Raw genomic sequence first — 27,818 nt, forward strand, 5'->3', positions numbered from 1 at the left:
TTACATATACATGCACGACTTACGTGTGCGTTCACTTCTGTGTGCAAACGCGGAGGGATGGGACGCTTTTAAAAAAAAAAAATCATATTTATTTATTTTACTTCTTTTCTTTTTTTACACTGTCCCTTTTATCGTGTTTATTCCTATTACAAGGAATGTAAACATTCCTTAAATAGAAAAAAGTACGACAGGTCCTCTTTATGGAGAAATCTAGGATCAAAAAGACCCCAAAACTCTTTTTTACCTCTAAAAGCAAAAGATCAAAAAAATTTTTTTGATCTTTTGCTTTAAAAAATTATTTGCTTTCAGCCTGGACCGGAAGTAACATTATGATGTTTCTCCGGTCCTCCAAGGCCATAGAGGCGATCAAGGAGTATCTACTCTTTAATCGCGTATGGGAACAGTTGGCTGAACCGTCGGGTCATTTCTTGGGTAGAAAGGGTAAGCCAGAGAAACACTGGCGAGTGGCGGGGGCACATCCCCTCCTGCTGCTTTGGAAAGCATTTCAGCGGCTCATGAGCCCCTTGGAATGCTTTCATTAGAAAGCCAGCTGCCGGATGCAAAAAACGGTACAAGGGTTATGGTTCATATCTTCAGCCATAATCGTCGGTAAACCACTTGCAACCCACAAAGTATATAAAATATACGAATTGTATCGGCAAGTGGTATTAGCTCTAATTATAGATTACATATAAAAAACATATGGCATAAAAAAAGAGGCAACTGGAATCTACTGTCAATGTCAACACAACAACAGAAAATAAGACACCAGAACAATAGATGTGACCTCTGTGACCATCTTAATTCTATACAAAGGACTGTGTTTTGAAAAAGAACACTACAACCCTCCTTTCTATTGTCTCTGCTGACTGACCTTTCTAGACAAATAAACTTGCTTAACCTGCTACTATCATATTGTTTTTTTTTTATGCTCCAACAGGTTCCACTGGTATTTACACTATAACTCTTATCGTAACCCATTTTACCTGACTAGTTGGAGAAGGACAAGCCAAGCTGTAGAGCTTCATGGTACGTCTCAATTTTTTCTATCATTTTATGTTATTTTTCTTCCTTTGGGGGAGATTTATTAAAACTGGAGCACTTAGGAGCTGGTGCAGCTGTGCATGGCAGCCAATCAGCTTCTTATTTCAGCTTGTTTATATAAGCTTTGACAATAAAAGCTAGAAGCTGATTGGTTTCTATGCAGAGCTGCTTGATATTTTGCACACTCCAGTTTTAGTATATCACCCATACAGATAATAGCATAGTTACAATAGTTAACAATACTTAAATTCTGCAGTGGGAGACAAGTTATTTAGCAGTTTCTCACATGAGTATAGCTTGATTCATTAGCTGACTCAGTAATCTTTTTTGTTTTTGTAACTAAGTTATATTGTTTAGGAATGCCTGCAAAAACAGCAATATAGCTTTTAAATCAGGACTTCAACCAAAGTTTTTTTTTTAATAGTCTGGCTTTATACATTTTTTGTGCTTTTTGGATTTTTTTATTGTTGTATTTTTTGGTTTGAATGTGTTTTGTTTTAGCCAATGGAAAGCTGGTTTCTAGGAGAAAAGGATGGTTTGGTTGTTAGACACAACATTGCACACAAAAACAAAACAAAACAAAAAAAACACTAAACCTGCAGTCCTGATAATTTTTCTCTATAAATAATAGAGCAACTGTCTGCCGATATTGGGGGAGATTTTGCCCCCTTCACGCTAGTGCGACTTCTAACGGGCGCAGAATCGCATGACAGGACAAATGTCATTGCTTTCAATGGTGCCCTGCGATTTCAGCCCTGTAGACTTCTTTGTAAAACACTCACTTAGACCCCTTTCACACCACACTGGCGATAGCGGATTTGCGGCGCATTTCAGCCGCTAGCGGAGCGATTTTACCCCCGCTAGTGGCCGAGAAAGGGTTTGAACCACCGGCAATATGCCGCAATAGCAGCGTTTTGCTGGCGGTATTACAGCGCTGCCCCATTGATTTTAATGGGGAGCAGCGGTGGAGGAGCGGTAAACACACCGCTCCGTCACCGCTCCAAAGAAGCTGCTGGCAGGACTTTTTCCTGACGTCCTGCCAGCGCACCGCTGTAGTGTGAAAGCCCTCGGGCTTTCACACTACACATAATGGTGCAGCTTATTTAGGGCGGATTGCAGGCGTTATTTCTAACGCTATAGCGCCTCCAGCACGCCCTGGTGTGAAAGGGGTCTTACTAAACCTGGAGTGGACAGAATAGTGCAGCTGTGCATAGTAACCAATCAGCTTCCAGGTTTTATTATCAAAGCTTAATTTAATAAGATTGATTACTAGGCAAAGCTGCTCCAGTTTAAAGAAAATCTCCTCCATTGCGTCCTTCCCACATTACAATCCACTGAGACCCCTTTCACGCTATTCAGGCGCTTTAGCGTTAAAAAAGGCGCCTGTAAAGCTCCTGAAAGAAGCCTCATCTGCAATCCCAATGTGAAAACCCGAGTGCTTTCACACTGAGGTGCTGTGCTGGCAGGGTGTCAAAAAAAATCCTGCAAGCAGCTTCTTTGCAGCACTTTTGGAGCGGTGAATACACCGCTCATAAAGCTCCCCTTCCCCTTGAAATCAATGGGAAGTGCCTGAAAAGCGCTTTTGGCAGCAGAGCTTTGTGGGTGCTTTTAACCTTTTATTTGGCCACTAGCAGGGGTTAAAAGTGCCCCAATAGCGCTCGAAAAATGCTGGTACAAGCATTTTTCGGGCGCTGGCAGTGTGAAAGGGCTCTTAAAGCACTTGGGCTTTCACATTGGGATTGCAGATGAGGCTTCTTTCAAGCGCTTTACAGGCGCTTTTCTTAACGCTAAAGCGCCTGAAAAATACCCCAGTGTGAAAGGGGTCTAAATTAAACCTCCATGAGTGCAGCACTGCTTATGCTTGACTACTTCCATGCTAACAATGTTAATAAACAAAATGATTGAATACTCAATTACACCAGGTGGAAAATTAGATATGCTAAATGCCGGTTCACCTTTGTGCAATGTCAGACATCGCATGTGATCCACAACGCACCCGCAACGGTTGTAAACTGCCTGTCAGTTTTATGCGATGTGGGAACCGGCACTGGAATCGCGCTGGTGTGATTAAAAAACCACCACTAAAAAAGCCCATTGGAATGGGCAGCGCTTCCGAAGCGCCTGAAACGCCCTTCTTTGGGGTTAAGAGCACCCCGCAAGTAGGGTTGCCACATCATCCCTTTAATCCAGGACACATTAATTACACAGGTTCTGAGGCTGATTTAATGCAGGTAAGGCACTAAGTGAGTTCAATTACCACCTTAACCACTTAAGGACCGCCGTATTCCCATTGTACGTCATCGCAATGGCACCGGCAGGCACAAGCACGTACATGTACGTGCCTGCCTTCCAGCGGGTGGGGGGTCCGATCGGATCCCCTCCCGCTGGATATGGCGGTCCGGTTCGCTTCAGGAGCGATCCGGGATGAGGGGATAGCCGTTGGTTTCTAGCCATCCCCTCTCGATCGCTCCTGGCGAATGAGAAGCTTCCTCCCTCTGTGTATAGTAAACACAGGCAGGGAGGAAGTGATGTCATTCTCCTCGGGGCGGTCTTTTTGACCGGACTACGAGGAGAAGACAGAAAGCAAGTGTGCACCAACACTACACTGACATGTAGGCACACACAGGCACACAACCCCCCCCAGTCACAGTGTCACTGATTGCAGTGATCATTTATTTACTGATCACTGCATTCAGTGTCAGTTGTAAAAGTAAAAACTGTCAGGGCAGTTAGTGTTAGGTCCAGGGTAGCCCCCTACCACCCCCCAATAAAGGTTTAACCCCCTGATTGCCCCTAGAGTTAACCCTTTCACCTCCTTTTGCCAGTGTCACTAAGCGATCATTTTTCTGATCGCTGCATTAGTGTCGCTAGGTAGCTAGTTATTTTTTTAGGTTCACCGCCAGGTTTTTATAGCGCTAGGTACCCCGATATACTACCCAATAATGGTTTTAACCCACTGATTGCCCCTAGTTAACCCTTTCACCCCCTTTTGCCAGTGTCACTAAGCGATAATTTTTCTGATCGCTGCATTAGTGTCGCTAGTGTCGCTAGGTAGCTAGTTATTTTTTTAGGTTCACCGCCAGGTTTTTATAGCGCTAGGTACCCCGATATACTACCCAATAATGGTTTTAACCCCCTGATTGCCCCTAGTTAACCCTTTCACCCCCTTTTGCCAGTGTCACTAAGCGATCATTTTTCTGATCGCTGCATTAGTGTCACTAGTGTCACTAGGTAGCTAGTTATTTTTTTAGGTTCACCGCCAGGTTTTTTAGCGCTAGGTACCCTGATATACTACCCAATAATGGTTTTAACCCCCTGATTGCCCCTAGTTAACCCTTTCACCAGCGATCACAGTATAAGGGTCACTGGTAACGCTGGTTAGCCAGTTAGTTATTTAGGTTCACCGTCAGGTTTTTATATAGCGCCAGGGACCCCCATATATTACCTAATAAAAATTTGAACCCCCTGATTGCCCCTAGTTAACCCTTTCACCAGTGATCACGTATAAGTGTTACGGGTGACTCTGGTTAGTTTGCTTTTTATAGCATCAGGGCACCCACCGTTTATTACCCAATAAAGGTTTAACCCCCTGATCACCTGGCGGGTGATATCAATTAGGTTTTAGGGTCAGGGTGCCAGTACCGCTAACACCCACATGTAAAGCATACACCTCCCGTAGTGGTATAGAATCTGAACAGATCAATATCTGATCTGATCAGATCTATACTAGCATCCCCAGCAGTTTAGGGTTCCAAAAAAAACGCATTGTTAGCGGGATCAGCCCAGATACCTGCTGGCACCTGCGTTTTGCCCCTCTGCCCAGCCCACCCAAGTGCAGTATCGATCGATCACTGTCACTTACAAAACACTAAACACATAACTGCAGCGATTGCAGAGTCAGGCCTGATCCCTGCGATCGCTAACAGTTTTTTTTGGTAGCATTTTATATTTAAATCCGGAAGGCAGTGCTTGGTTTTCGGGGTCCCGTACGTGGCTAGGCTCCCAAAAAGTCCCCCACATGTGGTATCCCCGTACTCGGGAGAAGCAGCAGAATATATTTTGGGGTGCAATTCCACATATAACTATGGCATGTGTGAGCAATATATCATTTAGTGACAACTTTTTGTAAACTTTTTTTTTTTTTGTGTCATTATTCAATCACTTGGGACAAAAAAAAAATATTCAATGGGCTCAACATGTCTCTCCACAACTTCCTTGGGGTGTCTACTTTCCAAAATGGGGTCATTTGGGGGGGTTTTGTGTTATTTTGGCATTTTATGGCCTTCGAAACTGTGATAGGTAGTGAGGAGTGAAATCAAAAATTTGCACCCTTAGAAATCCTGAAGGCAGTGATTGGTTTTCGGGGTGCCGTACGCGGCTAGACTCCAAAAAAGTCCCACATATGTGGTATCCCCGTACTCAGGAAAAGCAGCAGAATATATTTTGGGGTGCAATTCCACATATAACTATGGCATGTGTGAGCAATATATCATTTAGTGACAACTTTTTGTAAACTTTTTTTTTTTTTGTGTCATTATTCAATCACTTGGGACAAAAAAAAAAATATTCAATGGGCTCAACATGCCTCTCCACAACTTCCTTGGGGTGTCTACTTTCCAAATGGGGTCATTTGGGGGGGGGTGTGTACTGCCCTGCCATTTTAGCACCTCAAGAAATGAGATAGGCAGTCGTAAATTAAAAGCTGTGTAAATTCCAGAAAAATGTACTCTAGTTTGTAGACGCTATAACTTTTGCGCAAACCAATAAATATACGCTTATTGACATTTTTTTTACTAAAGACATGTGGCTGAATAAATTTTGCCCTAAATGTATGACTAAAATTGAGTTTATTCGATTTTTCTTATAACAAAAAGTAGAAAATATCATTTTTTCTCAAAATTTTCGGTCTTTTTCCATTTATATCGCAAAAAATAAAAATCGCAGAGGCAATCAAATACCATCAAAAGAAAGCTCTATTTGTGGGAAGAAAAGGACACAAATTTCGTTTGGGTACAACATTGCATGACCGCGCAATTACCAGTTAAAGCAGTGCAGTGCGAAATTGTAAAAAGACCTCTGGTCCTTAGGCTGTTAATTGGTCCGGGGCTGAAGTGGTTAATCAGCCACAGAACCTGTGTAATTAATGTATGTCCTGGATTAAAGGGATGATGTGGCAACCCTACCTGCAAGTGAGCAAAAAGAGCAGCTATAGCGGCGCTAAAAGGAGTGGCACTATAGCGCTGACGTGGTCGTGGCCCCAGTGTGCAAGGGGTCTAACACAAGTCGATGATTGCCTCTCTTCTCCTGTCCCAATGCTGTCAGTGTGAGGAAAGAAAAGCTGATAACCGGCTTGTGTTTACAAATATGTGATCAGCTGTCATTGAACAGTTGATCATGTGGTAAAGGGCTGCTGTGATTAGCCCTTCACCTCGATCTGTGATCAGCTGGGTCTGATCCCCATGATCATGGGAGGACGTCCATGTACGCCCTCCCGGCAAAGTAAGCCCGTGCTGTAGCCATATTTCAGCTATAATGTGGGCGGAATGTATTTCATTTGATTGAAATAAAAAATAAAAAATAGCCAGGTCAACCAACACAGAAGAAAAAGACAAAACAAAAAAAAAAAAAAAAAACACACACACACACACACACACAAATAGAAAACCTCCATGTATACTATCATATACCCACAGATGATCCAAAAAAAAACAAAAGCGCAATTCAATTTGCTCCAGCGAGGGGAAAAAAAGCAGGGAGAAAAATCAACCACATTGATGACACACATTACACATTGTTAGGCACACAGTTAACCCCTTGATTGTCTCTCAATGTTAACCCCTTCAAAGCCAGTGTCATTAGTCGTGTCAGTGTATAGTATTAGCACTGATCACTGTATTAGTGTAACTACTGATGTCAGTTTCCACGCAGTGTCAGTTAGTGTTAGATTGTCCACCGCACTATAAGTTGCTGATCATCGCCATTACTAGTATAAAAAATAAAAAAAGTCCAGTACATATACCATCATTTGTAGATGCTATAAGTGTCACACAAACCAATCAATATGCACTTACTTATTGGGATTTTTTTTAACCAAAGACATGTAACAGAATACATTTTGGCCTAAATTTATAAAGGAATTAGATTTAAAAAAATAAATAAAAATTATTGGATATGTTTAATAGCAGAAAGTAAAGAATATTGTTTTTTTTTTTTCAAAGTTTTCGGTCTGTCTTTGTTTGTATGGTAAAAAATAAACAACCCAGAGGTGATCAAATACCACCAACAGAAAGCTCTATTTGTGTGGGAAAAAAAATGGAAAATGTAATTTGCGTACAGTGTTGCATGACTGGGCAATTACCATTTAAAGTGAAAGTAAACCCATCGATTTAAACAGTTAAAAAAAAAAAGGCATGCCAGGAATGCTAACTGCACATCCAATGGCTGGTGTCATAACGAATCACATGTGCAGCACCATAGCAGTTGAAGATTAACCACTTCCCAACCAGCGCACGACGATGTACGTCGACAGAATGGCACGGGCAGGAATATTGGCGTACAGGTACGTCCAATATTCAATGCCGCCCTGCCATCGGGAGCGCACCGCGCTGGTCGGGTCCCCCATGAGTCCGGTCGCGGGACCCGCGGACTCGATCGCCGCGGGCATCCCCGCGATCGTCTCACGGAGCGGCCGAATAGAGGAAATGCCGTGTAAACAGCATTTTTCCATTCTGCCTAGCAACTAGTGACGCTGATCTCTGCTCCATGTGATTGGAGCAGAGATCAGTGTTCACTAAATGAAAGCCCAACCCCCCCACAGTTAGTAACACATCCCTAGGAACACTTAACCCCTACACTGCCACCCACTGGTTAACCCCTTCACTGCCAGTGTCATTTACACAGGAATCACTGCATTTATATAGCAGTGATTACTGTAGAAATGACAATGGTCCCAAAAATGTGTCAAAAATGTCCGATGGGCCCCCCACAATGTCGCAGTCACAATAAAAATCGCTGATCGCCGCCATTACTAGTAAAAAAAAAATAATAAAAAATTATTCATAAAAATGCTATAAAACTATCCCTATTTTGTAAACGCTATAACTTTTGCGCAAACCAATCAATAATCGCTTATTGCGATTTTTTTTTTACCAAAAATATGTAGAAGAATACGTATCGGCCTAAACTGAGGGAAAAAAATGTTTTTTTATATATTTTTGGGGGATATTTATTATAACAAAAAGTAAAAAATAATGCGTTTTTTTCAAAATTGTCGCTCTATTTTTGTTTATAGTGCAAAAAATAAAAACCGCAGGGGTGATCAAATACCACCAAAAGAAAGCTCTATTTGTGTGAAAAAAAGGACGTCAATTTTGTTTGGGAGCCACGTCGCACGACCGCGCAATTGTCAGTTAAAGCGACGCAGTGCCGAATCGCAAAAAGTGATCTGGTCTTTGACCAGCAAAATGGTCCGGTCTGCAAGTGGTTAAACAGAGGCAAAGATGGCAGCTTCCTTGGCTGGAAACGATAAGGGAGTTTACTTCCACTTTAAAGTAGCGCAGTGCTGAATAGAAAAATATGCCCTGGTCAGGAAGGGGGTAAAATCTGCAGGTTAATCAAGTGGTTAATAATACATTATTGCATACCTCCCAACTGTCCCTGATTTGGAAGGACTGTCCCTGATCTGGAGCAATGTCCCTCTGTCCCTCTTCCCTCCTCATTTGTCCCTCATTTTGGTCTGATCTATATAGATGTATATAAAATGCACTTTTTATCTATCAAAAAGTGTTTTCCAGCGCTAAACCTTTCACCTGATTTCTAAATTGCTGCATTTGTAAATACCAGAAAGCCAATATAAAGGAATAGTAGTGGAAAAAAAAATCACTTGGATTTAACCAATCTTGTTTTTTTGTACAATTCTCCTTTGATGGGGAGAGGCAAGGGTGTGTCCTACATACGTTTGCTGATAGGTGTCCCTCATTCCCATCTCAAAAAGTTGGGAGGTATGATTATTGGCATTACATTGTTACAGTGGGGTGGGAGGGGGCATTCAAAGAGAGTAGGAGCTGTGCAACGAGGGGCAATGTGCTTGGTTTATATTTCTGTATATGATACTGAGCCACTGGTTAAAGTAAGCAACTGTTTATTTTCGGGGCAGTATATCTTCAAACAGTGGTTTTACCCCGCTACAAAATATATCCTCATTGGGTCGATTATAGTTCCCAATGAACCCTAGCTAGCTGAATTCATAATTGGGCTGATAGTTTCGGAGCACTGGGTGGATAACATTTCCTCTTTGAGGCCCCATTCACACCTGAGCATAGCGGGAACACACTCCCACTCGCATTTTTTTTGTGCATTAATGTGCCTGCCCTAGGAGTGACAAGCGCCCCAAAGTAGCTCCAGAACCTTTTCGGTCGTGGAGTGTTGCCTGTTTTTCAGTGCCAATTTTGGAGCACTTATAGTGCATTTTTCATATGACAAATGTCACTAGCCACGTTTGGGGTGCCATTAATAATTTATGGCACCGCAACCATGATGTACATGTGTAATGCATTTATTTGCCTTTTGTTTTGCCACACATTTAGGAAGAGCGCAGGTGTGAATGCAGCCTGAAGCAGCATATTATGTGAAATAAGAGTTGTAGGCAGGAGAGCATAAGACTCACAGCTGACTGCGCTCAGCATTGGAACCAGTGATGTGAATATCACATTAATGTGCACATTAGTATATGCAATGCTACTCATTAGAGATTTCCAGTGTCGCCCCACTAAACATTTTGCAGACCTTTATGTTTTTCTTAAGCCCCATACACACTTTTAGATTTTCCCTTCAGGTTTACCAAAACCATGTAGTGCAAGGGTCTGCCTGATTGCATACAAATTGAAAATCCTAAGGTTTGACCTCATATTATGTGGTTTTGGTAAATCTGAAGGTAAAACTCAGCAGAAAATCTGATCGTGTGTATGGGGCTTTAGATATTCATCCTGTCTGCCCTAGTGGAGCAGTACAGCGTCAGAGACAAATAAAAGAGGGGTAATAAGACATTGCACCTTAGTACACCTATGTCAGTGGCTCACATTTTATATGATACAGTTGTAAAAAATATATATATTGTTATTATAATTATATGAACCCTGTAATACAGCATCAGTTTAGTGTGATTATTTATATATATATATATATATATATATATATATATATATATATATATATATGTATATTCTGTCATTGCTATTACAACCGTCTGTACTATACGGGTCCCTTTAATTGATATGTGCCGAGCACTCATAATGATGTTATATTGATGGCAATAAAAAAATATGCAGTTCTATGTATCTTGTTAAACCGATTTGTTTTCACCTTCAGAACACCTGCTTGTACAGTCACAATGTTGGGGACGGACAACACCCTGAGATCTGGCCATATGCTCCTTTTGTTGCTTGTAGCCAGTTCAATATTACTGGGCATTAGCTATATGAATGAGATGTATCAAAGGATTCAGCTTCAGGTATGACATTATAGAAATGATTATATTTTGATCATAAAAATATGCATTTGTTTTTCCATCAATTTTAATAGTTTATATTTTCCGTACGGATTTGCTTACCTTTCTGCGGTTTCTTTTCTATTAGACATGATAGAAGACCTGTTTCACTCTGCAGGCTCCTCGTGTGATGCTCAGATGTTGTTTACTGTTGTCTAACGCCCATTGTGGAGCTCGCCCCTCTGTATGTGCTGGTGCAGTAGGATAAGCTCATATCAACATATGTAAAAGCTAACTCTACTTTTCTGATCATGTTTCATGGTACATCCATATTTAGGGTGTAACATGAAACAGGAGTCCACAGCCCCAAACCTCAAACTGCTCCCCCACTTACAAAATCTGGGAGTCTTCTCCCTGCTATCTCCTATCATTTGAATTTGTGACGTCACCACTTTTGCAGTTCATTGATACTTGCTCCAGCTCTGTAACTAAAGGTCGGTACCTCAATATGGACCTGAAATAGAGGAATAGTCTGCAGAAGTCAGAGCATTGCACCCGCGATGCACTGATCATGATTGCAATGCTTTGCAGCCTCAAATGCAAAATAAAATTATTAACACACTTTTTTGCAAAATGATTGCATTTTCTAATTCATTTGCAACAGGTGGAATTATCCATTAAAATGGAAGTGAATGCAAACAATTAAATTCACAGCTGAAATATGTAGAGCCTCGTACACACGATCAGACTTTCTGATGAGAATTGTGTGTTGACAGACTGTTGGCCTAAAGTCCGACCATTTGTATGCTCCATCAGACAATTGTTGTCGGATTTTCCATTGACAAATGTTGGATGGCAAGCTTACAGATTTTCCGATCGTGTGTACACAAGTCCATCAGACAAAAGTCCAAAATACAAAGACACATGCTTGGAATCAATGCTCACCAAACTCAACATTAGCAGAAGGTGCCCAAAGGGTGGCGCTAAAGAGCTAAAAAGCCACATAGTACATCACTACATTCGTGTTTGTTGGCTGACAATTAATTGTGTGCCATTAAGACAAATTCATGGCCAACGCCCTTTGGACAAAAGTATGATGCTTTGCGGAAAATCCAATCGTGTGTACGAGGCTTAAGAGTGGGGATGTCTAACCTGACAAAAAAATATGCAATTTGGTTCAGATAACTTTCTAATCCAAACGTCTGTCATTCAGCACCTTTTTCCTTTCTTTTGCTTCCCTGCCACTCTTTTCACTCGCAGGAACAAAGAGAAGACCCTCTGTGTAAGTTCCAAATCACAGTTTGATGTGCACAAAACTAAAGCCAGCCATGTATGGGTCGAAACTCAGTTCAGCAGGGATCGGACAAATGGTTGGTTGTACAGAAGTCGATCTACTGATTAATTTCTGTACAACTGCGTTGTTGGATTATTACAGCCTGAGCTGCGCTGCTAGCTATAGCTGCCAGCTTTGATCAATGCCAGCAGTGAGAGGACTCACCCGAGCAGGGCCCTTTGATTCCTCTTGTAATGAATTGTATTGTAACTGTACTGTCTGCTCTCATGTTGTAAAGCGCTGTGCAAACTGTTGGTGCTATATAAATCCTGTATAATAACATCGGGAAAAAAAATGAATTCGCTATGGGCTGTCTTAGGACTCTCTCCCCACCCCCATTTGACAGCACTGAGTGCCTCAGCATCAATCACCAAGTACCAATTATGTGAAGAATTGGAGCACATGTCCTCCCATACCCAAAAGTACTAAGTGTGATATACATCTCCAAGTGAACATATTAGGAGGTGGGCAAAAAGAAGCTAAAATAAGTATCTGAAGGGGATAAAAGAGGACTGTAGCTGAGCAGGAACGCAGTCAGCGGAGGGGGGACATGACAGGGTTGTAAGGGTATCCAAGCAATGAGGGGTTAACATAGGTAGTGGTGTTTAAACTAGGAGTTTAAGTTAAGTTTAAGGAGTTAAGATGAGCGAGCTACATAGACTGTTGGTCCAGCTCAGGGCTGCAGCCGATGTACACGGCTCGGGTGCAGAGCCAGGTCGAGGCTTCCCTGCAAGTGGTCTGGCAGAAACCCCTGCAACCGGGGTCTGCATCACCACATGCTCGGAGGTCCAGGCATCCGGAGTGCTTCAGTCCTGACAGGACCCCTTGGGCTCAGTGCCACAATGGGAGCCCGCCTTCGGACCCTTCAGGCCCCCCTGCCAAGCACACGCTGGCTTTTGTGGGTGCTGTGCCTGGGAGGAATTCCCAGCTCAGTCGGAGCCCTCGGGGGGTGGGTACTCACCAGAGTGTGGCCCCGGTCCCATCCTCCATTGTCAGGATTCCGGAGCAGGTGGCTGGCGTATCTGGCGAGGCTCCAGCCAGAACATCAACTCGGCGTGGGAGAGCAAAGGGAAAGCTCTTCCTACAGGGCGATGGAGCGGCGTGAGAGAGCAGGCACGTCTGCCTAGGGTGGAAGGAAGATGGCGGCGAACACCTCCGGGTCACAATCGGTGCCTGGGAGTCCTGGTCCGGTAAGGGTGCATGATGATGATGGCAGAGGCGAGAGAACGGGACCGGTGCGGAGGATGACAATGCTTGCGAGCGTGTCGGCTGCAAGGGACTTGCCAGCAGCAGATGGGGGAGAGGACGGCTTGCAGCCTGGAGGTCGAGACCCGTGGTGCAAGAGGACCGGTCTGAAGTGGAAGCCAGCAGCGCAGGGGAAGGGGAGCTGAAAGCAGTGAGGGAGGCTGGACCTGCGGCTGGGGGGGGGGGGGTCCCTGGCCCCACACAGCCTGGTGAGTTCCTCTGCTCTTTTACCTTTTCTTTCCCCTTCTTTACTGACTGGAGTGGGGGGTCAAGGAACGGGAGGTATGAGATAGGACTACTGTGCAGGGGTCAGATATGCTTGCCCGGGATGTTCTGGCTGGCTTGAGGGAGCCCTTGCAGAAACTGGAGGGGGCTGCGGTACAAAGGGGGCGATGGACACGACCTAGAGAGGGTACCAGAGGAGTCGGCGCCTGGAACACCCCCTTCCCCGGTGCAAGTGGGGTTGGGGATGGGGATACATCAGGTGACAGGCAGTGTAGCTGCGGGAGCAGAGAAGTCCAAGGATGGGGACAAGGAATCGGATAAGGCGAGACTGGCAGACTCGGCTAAATGAGAGGTATATGTTTGCTTCGAGGGGCCCCTGGGGGCTCACCTCAAGCCTGAAGTAAAAGACAAGATTTGGAAGGGGGAGTATGTGGAAATTTTTTCTCTACTCCCTCTTGAAAAATTGAACTTGGACCGGGGAAAACCTGAAGGAAGATGAGGAAAAGCGTAGGTATCGCCTCATCCCTCACATGTTTGCCAGTTGGTTGCAAGCATTTGCAATACTGGCAAGTGTGATCAGCGCAAAAGAACCAGAGAGTTGTTCGGCCCTATTTTGTTAATTAAATGCTACTGTGGAGGCTAATAGGGTTTTTTGGTGGCGTGGCATGGCTCTGCTACAATGGGCAGCGGAAGGCCGTCCAGCCTGCTATTCCCTGGTACCATAAGGATATCGGTCTCTGGATGAAACTGATGACGCCGGCCAAAGTGGGGAACCATTTTTTTTCCAGGAGGGGCTGGTGGCACCTCCACCTCAGGTACGTTGGCTTCTAGGAAGAAAGGACATGCTGGTAGTTTAAAAACAGTTTCTTCCCATTCAGTGGGACCTGTCGTTTTAAACACGAGTTTTCTGAGTGTAGCGACGGCCATTCTCTCGCATGCTGATTCAAGGAAGGAAAAGGTTGGGCGGGCGATGGGTCTGGAAAAATGGAGGATTCCGGTGAGAGTGGAAAGAATGTTTTTTTTTCCCAAGTAGATCCCTGGATTGGGAGTATACCTGCCTCCTTGGGAGGGTTTTACGGAGGGTTTTCGTATCCAGTGCACGTTGGGGGGGGGGTTCCACCTTTGCCCAATAATTTAGATTCGGCACTCTAGTTCCCAGAGGTGGTGTCAGAGAAACTTTTGAAGGAAGTTTCCCTAGGTAGAGTAAGCGGACCTTTTTCCTCTCCTGTTTCCGGGCCTAGTTGTGTCCCCCCTGGGGGTTGTTCCCAAAAAAGAGGTGGGCAAGTACCATTTAATACATCATCTCTCCTACCCTAAAGAGGGCTCGGTCACTAATGGTATTGACCCACAGGCCTGTGCGGTCGCCTATACATCGTTTCACACGTACGCATGGGTGCGTACGTATGGCCATGGTTCATTGTTGGTCAAGACGGATGTGGAGGCAATTTTTCGCCTGCTCCCAATTCATCCGGACAGTGTGCACCTTTTAGGATGTCAATGGCAAGGTTCGTATTTCGTTGATCACTGTCTACCGATGGATGGGATGTTCCATTTCCTGTACTCTGTTTGAGGCCTTAAGGCTTCATGCACACGAGACGCAGATGCAAACGCTGCTGGACACATGTTGAAACCGGCGTTTAGAAACGCGCGTTTTGCCGCGATTTTTACCGCGATTTAGCGGCGTTTTACCGCGTTTTACCGCGTTTGCGTCTAGAAGCGTTTAGTTAAGCTAACATCATAGACCCTCCCCAGCTCAAAAATTAACTATTTCAGCAATTTTGTGAGACCAGAGTGAGTAGCAGCAGCTGTGAGAGCTGCAGTGTACTTGTATTTAGCGTGTCACTTGCCACGGCACCTGCCACAAGTTGTGGATTGTCCACTTGCCACGTGACTTGCCACATCACCTGCCACGTCACTTGCCATGTCATCTGCCACAAGTTGTGGATTGTCCAACTGCCACGTCACCTGCCACAAGTTGTGGATTGTCCACTTGCCACGTGACTTGCCACATCACCTGCCACGTCACTTGCCACGTCACCTGCCACAAGTTTTGGATTGTCCACTTGCCACGTCACTTGCCACGTCACTTGCCACAAGTTGGGGATTGTCCACTTGCCACATCACTTGCCACCTGCCATGTCACTTGCCACAAGCTGTGGATTGTCCACTTGCCACGTCACTTGCCACGTCACCTGCCACGTCACCTGCCACGTCACCTGCCACAAGTTTTGGATTGTCCACTTGCCACGTCACTTGCCACGTCAGCTGCCACGTCACTTGCCACAAGATGTGGATTGTCCACTTGTCACATCACCTGCCACATCACTTGCTACATCACCTGCCACGTCACCTGCCACAAGTTGTGGATTGTCCACTTGCCACATCACTTGCCACATCACCTGCCATGTCACTTGCCACGAGATGTGGATTGTCCACTTGCCACGTCACTTGCCACGTCACTTGCCACGTCACTTGCCACGTCACCTGCCACGTCACCTGCCACGTCACTTGCCACGTCACCTGCCACAAGTTTTGGATTGTCCACTTGCCACGTCACTTGCCACGTCAGCTGCCACGTCACTTGCCACAAGATGTGGATTGTCCACTTGTCACATCACCTGCCACATCACTTGCCACATCACCTGCCACGTCACCTGCCACAAGTTGTGGATTCTCCAATTGCCACGTCACTTGCCACATCACCTGCCACGTCACTTGCCACGAGATGTGGATTGTCCACTTGCCACGTTACTTGCCACGTCACCTGCCACGTGACTTGCCACGTCACCTGCCACGTCACTTGCCACGTCACCTGCCACAAGTTTTGGATTGTCCACTTGCCACGTCAGCTGCCACATCACTTGCCACAAGATGTGGATTGTCCACTTGTCACATCACCTGCCACATCACTTGCCACATCACCTGCCACGTCATCTGCCACAAGTTGTGGATTGTCCACTTGCCACGTCACTTGCCACATCACCTGCCACGTCACCTGCCACAAGTTGTGGATTCTCCAATTGCCACGTCACTTGCCACATCACCTGCCACGTCACTTGCCACGAGATGTGGATTGTCCACTTGTCACGTTACTTGCCACGTCACCTGCCACGTCACTTGCCACGTCACCTGCCACGTCACCTGCCACAAGTTTTGGATTGTCCACTTGCCACGTCAGCTGCCACATCACTTGCCACAAGATGTGGATTGTCCACTTGTCACATCACCTGCCACATCACTTGCCACATCACCTGCCACGTCATCTGCCACAAGTTGTGGATTGTCCACTTGCCACGTCACTTGCCACATCACCTGCCACGTCACTTGCCACAAGATGTGGATTGTCCACTTTCCACGTCACCTGCCATGCCACCTGCCACAAGTTGTGGATTGTCCACTTGCCACGTCACCAGCCACATCACCTGCCACAAGTTGTGGATTGTCCACTTGCCACACCACTTTCCACGTCACCTGCCACGTCACCTGCCACAAGATGTGGATTGTCCACTTGCCACGTCACTAGCCACATCACCTGCCACAAGTTGTGGATTGTCCACTTGCCACATCACTTTCCACGTCACCTGCCACAAGTTGTGGATTGTCCACTTGCCACGTCCCTTGCCACGTCCCCTGCCACATCACCTGCCACAAGTTGTGGATTGTCCACTTGCCACGTCACCTGACACAAGTTGTGGATTGTCCACTCGCCACGTCACTTGCCACATCCCCTGCCACAAGTGGATTGTCCACTTGCCACGTCACTTGCCACGTCCCCTGCCACAAGTGGATTGTCCACTTGCCACGTCACTTGCCACGTCACCTGCCACAAGTTATGGATTGTCCACTTGCCACGTCACATGCCAGTCACCTGCCACAAGTTGTTGATTTTCCACTTGCCACGTCACGTGCCAGGTCACTTGCCGCGTCACCTGCCAGGTCACTTGCCACGTCACCTGCCACAAGTTGTGGATTGTCCACTTTCCACGTCACTTGCCACTTCACCTGCCACGTCATTTGCCACAAGTTGTGGATTGTCCACTTGCCACATCACTTGCCACCTGCCATGTCACTTGCCACAAGTTGTGGATTGTCCACTTGTCACATCACCTGCCACATCACTTGCCACATCACCTGCCACGTCACCTGCCACAAGTTGTGGATTGTCCACTTGCCACGTCACTTGCCACATCACCTGCCACGTCACTTGCCACGAGATGTGGATTGTCCACTTGCCACATCACTTGCCACGTCACCTGCCACGTCACTTGCCACGTCACCTGCCACAAGTTTTGTATTGTCCACTTGCCATGTCACTTGCCACGTCAGCTGCCACGTCACTTGCCACAAGATGTGGATTGTCCACTTGTCACATCACCTGCCACATCACTTGCCACATCACCTGCCACGTCACCTTCCACAAGTTGTGGATTGTCCACTTGCCACGTCACTTGCCACATCACCTGCCACGTCACTTGCCACGAGATGTGGATTATCCACTTGCCACGTCACTTGCCACGTCACCTGCCACATCACTTGCCACGTCACCTGCCACGTCACTTGCCACGTCACCTGCCACAAGTTTTGGATTGTCCACTTGCCACGTCACTTGAAACGTCAGCTGCCACATCACTTGCCACAAGATGTGGATTGTCCACTTGTCACATCACCTGCCACATCACTTGCCACATCACCTGCCACGTCACCTGCCACAAGTTGTGGATTGTCCTCTTGCCACGTCACTTGCCACATCACCTGCCACGTCACTTGCCACAAGATGTGGATTGTCCACTTTCCACGTCACCTGCCATGCCACCTGCCACAAGTTGTGGATTGTCCACTTGCCACGTCACCAGCCACATCACCTGCCACAAGTTGTGGATTGTCCACTTGTCACACCACTTTCCACGTCACCTGCCACGTCACCTGCCACAAGATGTGGATTGTCCACTTGCCACGTCACTAGCCACATCACCTGCCACAAGTTGTGGATTGTCCACTTGCCACATCACTTTCCACGTCACCTGCCACAAGTTGTGGATTGTCCACTTGCCACGTCCCTTGCCACGTCCCCTGCCACATCACCTGCCACAAGTTGTGGATTGTCCACTTGCCACGTCACCTGACACAAGTTGTGGATTGTCCACTCGCCACGTCACTTGCCACATCCCCTGCCACAAGTGGATTGTCCACTTGCCACGTCACTTGCCACGTCCCCTGCCACAAGTGGATTGTCCACTTGCCACGTCACTTGCCACGTCACCTGCCACAAGTTATGGATTGTCCACTTGCCACGTCACATGCCAGTCACCTGCCACAAGTTGTTGATTTTCCACTTGCCACGTCACCTGCCAGGTCACTTGCCGCGTCACCTGCCAGGTCACTTGCCACGTCACCTGCCACAAGTTGTGGATTGTCCACTTTCCACGTCACTTGCCACTTCACCTGCCACGTCACTTGCCACAAGTTGTGGATTGTCCACTTGCCACATCACTTGCCACCTGCCATGTCACTTGCCACAAGTTGTGGATTGTCCACTTGTCACATCACCTGCCACATCACTTGCCACATCACCTGCCACGTCACCTGCCACAAGTTGTGGATTGTCCACTTGCCACGTCACTTGCCACATCACCTGCCACGTCACTTGCCACGAGATGTGGATTGTCCACTTGCCACATCACTTGCCACGTCACCTGCCACGTCACTTGCCACGTCACCTGCCACAAGTTTTGGATTGTCCACTTGCCATGTCACTTGCCACGTCAGCTGCCACGTCACTTGCCACAAGATGTGGATTGTCCACTTGTCACATCACCTGCCACATCACTTGCCACATCACCTGCCACGTCACCTGACACAAGTTGTGGATTGTCCACTTGCCACGTCACTTGCCACATCACCTGCCACGTCACTTGCCACGAGATGTGGATTATCCACTTGCCACGTCACTTGCCACGTCACCTGCCACGTCACTTGCCACGTCACCTGCCACGTCACTTGCCACGTCACCTGCCACAAGTTTTGGATTGTCCACTTGCCACGTCACTTGCCACGTCAGCTGCCACATCACTTGCCACAAGATGTGGATTGTCCACTTGTCACATCACCTGCCACATCACTTGCCACATCACCTGCCACGTCACCTGCCACAAGTTGTGTATTGTCATCTTGCCACGTCACTTGCCACATCACCTGCCACGTCACTTGCCACAAGATGTGGATTGTCCACTTTCCACGTCACCTGCCATGCCACCTGCCACAAGTTGTGGATTGTCCACTTGCCACGTCACCAGCCACATCACCCGCCACAAGTTGTGGATTGTCCACTTGCCACACCACTTTCCACGTCACCTGCCACGTCACCTGCCACAAGATGTGGATTGTCCACTTGCCACGTCACTAGCCACATCACCTGCCACAAGTTGTGGATTGTCCACTTGCCACATCACTTTCCACGTCACCTGCCACAAGTTGTGGATTGTCCACTTGCCACGTCCCTTGCCACGTCCCCTGCCACATCACCTGCCACAAGTTGTGGATTGTCCACTTGCCACGTCACCTGACACAAGTTGTGGATTGTCCACTCGCCACGTCACTTGCCACATCCCCTGCCACAAGTGGATTGTCCACTTGCCACGTCACTTGCCACGTCCCCTGCCACAAGTGGATTGTCCACTTGCCACGTCACTTGCCACGTCACCTGCCACAAGTTATGAATTGTCCACTTGCCACGTCACATGCCAGTCACCTGCCACAAGTTGTTGATTTTCCACTTGCCACGTCACCTGCCAGGTCACTTGCCGCGTCACCTGCCAGGTCACTTGCCACGTCACCTGCCACAAGTTGTGGATTGTCCACTTTCCACGTCACTTGCCACTTCACCTGCCACGTCACTTGCCACAAGTTGTGGATTGTCCACTTGCCACATCACTTGCCACCTGCCATGTCACTTGCCCCAAGTTGTGGATTGTCCACTTGTCACATCACCTGCCACATCACTTGCCACATCACCTGCCACGTCACCTGCCACAAGTTGTGGATTGTCCACTTGCCACGTCACTTGCCACATCACCTGCCACGTCACTTGCAACGAGATGTGGATTGTCCACTTGCCACATCACTTGCCACGTCACTTGCCACGTCACCTGCCACAAGTTTTGGATTGTCCACTTGCCATGTCACTTGCCACATCAGCTGCCACGTCACTTGCCACAAGATGTGGATTGTCCACTTGTCACATCACCTGCCACATCACTTGCCACATCACCTGCCACGTCACCTGCCACAAGTTGGGGATTGTCCACTTGCCACGTCACTTGCCACATCACCTGCCACGTCACTTGCCACGAGATGTGGATTATCCACTTGCCACGTCACTTGCCACGTCACCTGCCACGTCACTTGCCACGTCACCTGCCACAAGTTTTGGATTGTCCACTTGCCACGTCACTTGCCACGTCAGTGCCACATCACTTGTCACAAGATGTGGATTGTCCACTTGTCACATCACCTGCCACATCACTTGCCACATCACCTGCCACGTCACCTGCCACAAGTTGTGGATTGTCCTCTTGCCACGTCACTTGCCACATCACCTGCCACGTCACTTGCCACAAGATGTGGATTGTCCACTTTCCACGTCACCTGCCACGTCACCTGCCACAAGATGTGGATTGTCCACTTGCCACGTCACCAGCCACATCACCTGCCACAAGTTGTGGATTGTCCACTTGCCACATCACTTTCCACGTCACCTGCCACGTCACCTGCCACAAGTTGTGGATTGTCCACTTGCCACGTCCCTTGCCACGTCCCCTGCCACGTCACTTGCCACAAGTGGATTGTCCACTTGCCACATCACTTGCCACATCACCTGCCACAAGTTGTGGATTGTCCACTTGCCACGTCACCTGACACAAGTTGTGGATTGTCCACTCGCCACGTCACTTGCCACATCCCCCGCCACAAGTGGATTGTCCACTTGCCACGTCACTTGCCACGTCCCCTGCCACAAGTGGATTGTCCACTTGCCACGTCACTTGCCACGTCACCTGCCACAAGTTATGGATTGTCCACTTGCCACGTCACATGCCAGTCACCTGCCACAAGTTGTTGATTTTCCACTTGCCACGTCACCTGCCAGGTCACTTGCCGCGTCACCTGCCAGGTCACTTGCCACGTCACCTGCCACAAGTTGTGGATTGTCCACTTTCCACGTCACTTGCCACTTCACCTGCCACGTCACTTGCCACAAGTTGTGGATTGTCCACTTGCCACATCACTTGCCACCTGCCATGTCACTTGCCACAAGTTGTGGATTGTCCACTTGCCACGTCACTTGCCACCTGCCATGTCACTTGCCACAAGTTGTGGATTGTCCACTTGCAATTGCAATTGTTTAAAATATTTTTCTACTGGTTTTTCATCATTTGCAATCATTTTTGAGATTTTTAATGTAAAAAAAAAGGTCACCTTTAAAAACGCATATAAACGCAAACGCGGCAAAACGCGGTAGCGGTGTTTTGCCGCGTTTTACCGCGTTTTGCCGCGTTTTGCGTCTGAAACGTGGAAATTTTTGCTTCTGAACGCATTTTTTTGCTTCTGGAAAAACGAGATTAAACGCAACTGCATAAAAACGGAAAAAAACGAGACTGTGTGCATGGACACATAGGATAACATTGAATGAGTTCAGGGGCAGTTGAAAAAACTGTCCAACTGCATCTGAACGCGCGTTTAACTGCGTCTCGTGTGCATGAGGCCTTAGTTCTTTTGTCCAATGGGTCGTGTGGGATGTGTCCGGCCTGAATTCCATCATCCACTATCTGGAGGATTTTCTGTGCATTGGGCCACTTGCTTCCAACACCTGCGTGGTTTTGCTGGGGACGCTGCAACACATAGCAGGCTGTTTCGCCATTCCTTAGGCCCCAGAGAAAATGGAAGGCCCGGCGACTGAGCTGCTTTTTCCTGGCATAACTATCGTTCGGTAGCCATGGAGTACCAATTGCCCAAGGACAAACTTTTGGCTCTGCGGAAGGAAGTGGGAGGCACGGCAAGCAGGCGCAAGATATAAATGAGGGAGTTGCAGTCCTTGCTTGGGAAATTTAATTTTGCCTGCAGGATCATTCCCATGGGCAGGATTTTTTGCCGCCAACTTTCCTTGGCTATGGTGGCCGTCATTGCCCCATGACACTATATTCCTTTGACTAAGGACCTAAGGGGCGACCTTAGGATTTGGGACACTTTTTTGGAGTCTTACAATGGGTGATCCCTGTGGATGTTGGGCCCAGTCAGCAACGCTGACTTGGCTCTGTTTACGGATGTGGCTGGGTCGGTAGCTTCCACTGTGACAATATGGGGGTGGTGACAGCTATAAGTAATATCTCAGCCTTCTCGCTGCCTGTAGTGCACCTTTTACGCCATTTAGTACTGCTCTGCCTACACTGAATGCTTTCATTTAAGCTGTGCACATTCCTAGGGTATGTAACAAGATAGCGGGTGCCTTGTCACGTTTGCAGCGGGACGAGTTTTGCAGGTTGGCACCAGAGGCGGAGCAGCATGGGACACCTTGTCCGCAGCGGTTGCGGACGATTGCATTGGAGTTGCTCTGGTTTAATTCAGGATTCCCTGAGTGTTGCGATGTGGTAAAGCTATTCCAGGGCATGCCGGGAATGTAATTCTTTGGTGTCAGAGTTAGGGAGGCTGGAGCCCGGGGGGGAGGTGTCCTCCTTAGTTCTGTATTTTGTGGTGCGTAATTTTATTCGGGGGGCTTCTGCGTTGGCCGTAGACCACAAATTGGTGAGCCTAGCCTTCTGGTTTAAGTTACAGGGTAGTGGGGATGCACAAAATCCTTTGTTGTCAGGCAAGCTATGAAGTCGTACCACAGGTGTCACCGTACCAGGAACTCCTGGTGTCCAGTATCTGTCTCCATATTATTGGAGCGCCTGCTTTTGATCTGTTCTTTAGCTTATGAACGGACTATATTTCAGATAGCCTTTTTGCTGGCATCGGATGCATCGGTACAGATTGGAATATGTCATTCCAAATCGGATCAGGGAGGCAGAGGGGTACACTTGGAATTGTTCCAGGGAAACATTGTGGGTCTTTGCCCAGTTGTTGCTCTGGAACAGTTTTCTGCAATACGACCACAGCTAGTGGACCCCCTGGTTAACTATTTTGCCAGACTGGCAGGGCCCCCGGATGTACTTATTATACATGTAGGGCACAATGATTTAGGTATCAGATCCTCTAGAGAGCTTATCCGAGATATTTGTTTTGACTTTCTCAGGCTTCATAGTGATTTCTCAGGCACCATCATACTTTGGTCGGATATTGTGGGCCGAACGGCATGGCGGGAGGCCAGATCAGTGAAAAAGATTAAGTCCAAGTCAAAGTCAATAAGGAGGTGGGGAAGTTTTTTGTTAGGAATGGGGGGGCCTTGTCCTCAGACACTTGGAGTTGGAGTCTGACACTTTGCAATTTCTGAGGGGCAACGGAGTTTACCTCAACTCAGTGGCCACTGACCTGTGGCCTCTGATGTTGGTGGATGAATTGCAAAGGGCCTTTCGTGTGTGGCGGGCGCTCAGGTGTAAGGCTTTACACCTGCAGCGCTGTGGCTTTTTTGGGGTCCTTAACAGCGGTATAATTCTGTTCACTGGGTAAATGGTGGGGAACCATCTCAGGTATCGTATCCTCGAGTGGGAATGGTTCACTGCGTAGTGACCGGGTAGGGTTAAGAACCCTGGGTGGCTGAGGTCAGCTGGGTTTAGGTTTGAGTCAATAGGTCACGGCTGGGGTGGTAACTCAGCTAGCTGATGCCACTGGCACAATAATGGTATGGGTATATTGGTACCATCAAGGATCTCAAAATCATATCTGGTTTTTGGTCAGTTAAATATTATGTTGGTTTTTTAAATAAAGCTGTTTTGTTACTAAAAGGTAATTTTCAGCCATTTTACCCCACCCCAGGTGTTGTGTGTTTATTTATGACAGAAAGGGATTTACATGGGTTACAAGGGAAAGGGGATGAGGTAAGTGGGTGATTAGTTCTTAGCTACCCTAGTCATGTATTTGTTCCTGTCCCCTACACGGACAAATCATGGGTTTACCTTAAAATGAGACCTAATCAAGGTACATACATTACATATTGTTTATGACATACGTTACCCTTTTAACGAATTGAGCATCAAATATAAAAAGCTTTATAAGATTGCAGAATCTTGTTAGGATTTAGGATTAGGAAAACTGAAAGAAAACATTTATTGATTAATGTAAGATTATAGGTGAATTCATATATCAGATTGTTCATTACAGTCTGGGACAAAAAAAAGTGTTTGAAGGACATGATCTAGGGCTAATCAGATAAACAATCACACTTCTTAGTTTTGCTGGCAGTTGTTACAAAGGGCTTGATCAAGCGGAGTAACCACCTTTCACCACCTCTCATAATGTTGTTAAGACCTAAACAAGGAAGTTCAAAGTTTAACCAGGAACAAAAAAAAGCAGGAAGTTAAATAAGAATTCAAGAACATACAGCATATTATTGAGGGATGTAGTCATAGCCAACTATACAGTTGTAAATAGGGTTGCCACCTTTTCTTCAAGCCAAACCCGAACACTTTAGCAGCGCCGGCAAATATTTTTTTTTTGTAGTACATTAAATTCATTACCACTGTACATTGTAATGAACAGCATTTTTGTTATGTTGTATACATTATACATATAGTTTTGTGATTAAATAACATTTCTGGAGGGGGTGATGGGTGCAGTATGTACAGGAGAGGAGTGTGGAGGGTATGATGGGGGCAGTATGTACAGGAGAGGAGTGTGGAGGGTATGATGGGTGGAGTATGTACAGGAGAGGAGTGTGGAGGGTATGATGAGTGGAGTATGTACAGGAGAGGAGTGTGGAGGGTATGATGGGAGCAGTATGTACAGGAGAGGAGTGTGGATGGTATGATGGGTGGAGTATGTACAGGAGAGGAGTGTGGAGGGTATTATGGGTGCAGTATGTACAGGAGAGGAGTGCTATAATGGGTGCAGTATGTACAGGAGAGGAGTGCTATGATGGGTGCAGTATGTACAGTAGAGGGGTGCAGAGGGTATTATGGGTGCAGTATGTACAGGAGAGGAGTGTGGAGGGTATGATGGGTGAAGTATGTACAGGAGAGGAGTGTGGAGGGTATGATGAGTGGAGTATGTACAGGAGAGGAGTGTGGAGGGTATGATGGGAGCAGTATGTACAGGAGAGGAGTGTGGAGGGTATGATGGGTGGAGTATGTACAGGAGAGGAGTGTGGAGGGTATTATGGGTGCAGTATGTACAGGAGAGGAGTGCTATGATGGGTGCAGTATGTACAGGAGAGGAGTGCTATGATGGGTGCAGTATGTACAGTAGAGGGGTGCAGAGGGTATTATGGGTGCAGTATGTACAGGAGAGGAGTGTTATGATGGGTGTAGTATGTACAGGAGAGGAGTGCTATGATGGGTGCAGTATGTACCGGAGAGGAGCGTGGAGGGTATGATGGGTGCAGTATGTACAGGAGAGGAGTGTGGAGGGTATGATGGGTGCATTATGTACAGGAGAGGAGTGTGGAGGGTATGATGGGTGGAGTATGTACAGGAGAGGAGTGTGGAGGGTATGATGGGGGCAGTATGTACAGGAGAGGAGTGTGGAGGGTATGATGGGGGCAGTATGTACAGGAGAGGAGTGTGGAGGGTATGATGGGGGCAGTATGTACGGGAGAGGGGTGCAGAGGGTATGATGGGGGCAGCATGTACAGGAGAGGAGTGTGGAGGGTATGATGGGGGCAGTATGTACAGTAGAGGAGTGCAGGGGGTATGATGGGGGCAGTATGGGGAGGGAATTCTTGCAGTGTCTGGGGGGTGACTATGGAATGAAGTCCCTCAGCTGGGGGGTAGTAAGCAGCTCGAAGTGATGTCTGTATGAAGTGGTCTGGGGGTGATATAAGCTGGGGGGGGGAGTTAGAGGCTGAGAAGCGGTCAGATAGGGATGTCTATAATTAAAAAAAAAAAGCTATTGTGGTCATCTACTAAAATATACACAACAATACTATTCAATGAAAACAATGTGTTATAAGATGCTGCCCCCAGAGATAATTTGAAGGTAATGTATGACCATTCATATATCCTGTGTTCTCCAGGCTCTGGACTATCAGAGGTGTAAACTCGCCACATACACACGGGGTTAAGTGAATGGTCATAAATGACATCACATAATCTGGACAGAGGTTGGGGAAGTTTGTGTACATAGATAAGTGTGCTGCTTGGGAGATACTGTGATCTGACTGCAGACTCTTCCCCTCCCCCCCCCCCCCCCCCCCCCACACACACACACACACACACACTCACTGCTGTCTCTTCTGATTCTTAAACCTTCACAAAATAAACTCTCCTGGAACTTTTCTTAGTATAATAATAAGTCAGCTCACCTCTTGATGAGCAGCCCGACAGCAGCTCCAGTGATCTTCTCCGCTCCGCCTCCCCCTTCTCCCAGACCAGGCACTAGTGATTGCAGAGGGGGGAACAGAGATAATGGAGATCCTGCAGGAGCCTGGAGGGGGAGACAGAAAGGAGCTTCAGATTCCCAACACACACATAAAAGCACAGTGTGTGTATTTATTGAGATGAAATGATACTGCTGCTGTGACTGTCTCCACAGTGGCATGTATGCTAATGAAGCTCCCCTCTGCCAGAATGGTCTGTCCGGGATTCAGGCAGTCTGAAAACCGGGCAGATGATTCAGAACCTGGACTGTCCGGGTGAATCCCGTACAGATGACAACCCTAGTTGTAAAGGGAAACTGTTTTTTTTTTTTATGTTTCTTACATATGCATTTACAAAATGATTATTTGCTTAATATATACATTACATAGTTATAAAACTGTCTCCAGCACTTGAGGTAACAGCCATTCTTCTACTCACTGACCAGTAATAGTGGGGAATTCGTCACCTGATAGACACTAATACCAGGTTCTCTTTTTACAACTAACTACCAACATCATGGCATGCTTTCCCTTGCTGACCACTGACTCTGGGGCATTTTTTTTCTCTTCCTAACCATAACTCTGGGGCTTTCTTGCTCCCCCTGATCACAGCTGCTGGGACATTTTTTTCCACCACTGACTACCATTGTAAGGAGCACTCAGGCAGTTGCACTCTGTATTCTGTGCTGTATTTTACAGTACATATTCTTGACCCTTACTCCACCTACCCGGTTAAAAGAGGTTTCCTTACACCTCTAGTCTAAACACCCTTGGAATATTGACAGTGAATGAAAGGGCACAGAGTGGTATGGGTGCTAAGAGTTTAAACAGAGGTGCTCACTTCTCATAGAATAACTTGCCAGGGATGTGCTCAAGCAGACTGCAGCGAGATCACCAAGGATGCAGTGGAGGGTGCCACCAATGTTCAGACTAAAATAGCAGCTGGTAGGAGTACCAGAAACCAAGACAAGCTGGCAGCAGGTTTT

The 27,818-nt window shown here is 46.9% G+C and overlaps 1 protein-coding gene across 2 annotated transcripts in view; it reads left to right on the top strand.

Moving 5' to 3' along the window:
* Window positions 1-934: 934 nt before the first annotated feature.
* The window catches only part of LOC143963150 (uncharacterized), a 71,612-nt gene continuing 44,728 nt past the window's right edge, over window positions 935-27,818 (top strand). Inside the window, exons 1-2 of one of the 2 annotated variants that reach the window (XM_077472719.1) lie at window positions 935-1,029; window positions 10,411-10,552. In XM_077472719.1, the coding sequence (XP_077328845.1) occupies window positions 10,433-10,552 (120 nt within the window). In that variant the 5' untranslated portion in view covers window positions 935-1,029; window positions 10,411-10,432. Of the gene's footprint in view, window positions 1,030-10,410; window positions 10,553-27,818 lie in introns of those variants that run through there. The other variant, XM_077472720.1, reaches the window with a different exon arrangement.

The sequence above is a fragment of the Lithobates pipiens genome, unplaced genomic scaffold (genome assembly GCF_037356315.1).
Source record: "Lithobates pipiens isolate NorthernLeopardFrog02 unplaced genomic scaffold, aLitPip1_a1.2 Scaffold_8, whole genome shotgun sequence".
Taxonomy (NCBI): Eukaryota; Metazoa; Chordata; class Amphibia; order Anura; family Ranidae; genus Lithobates; species Lithobates pipiens.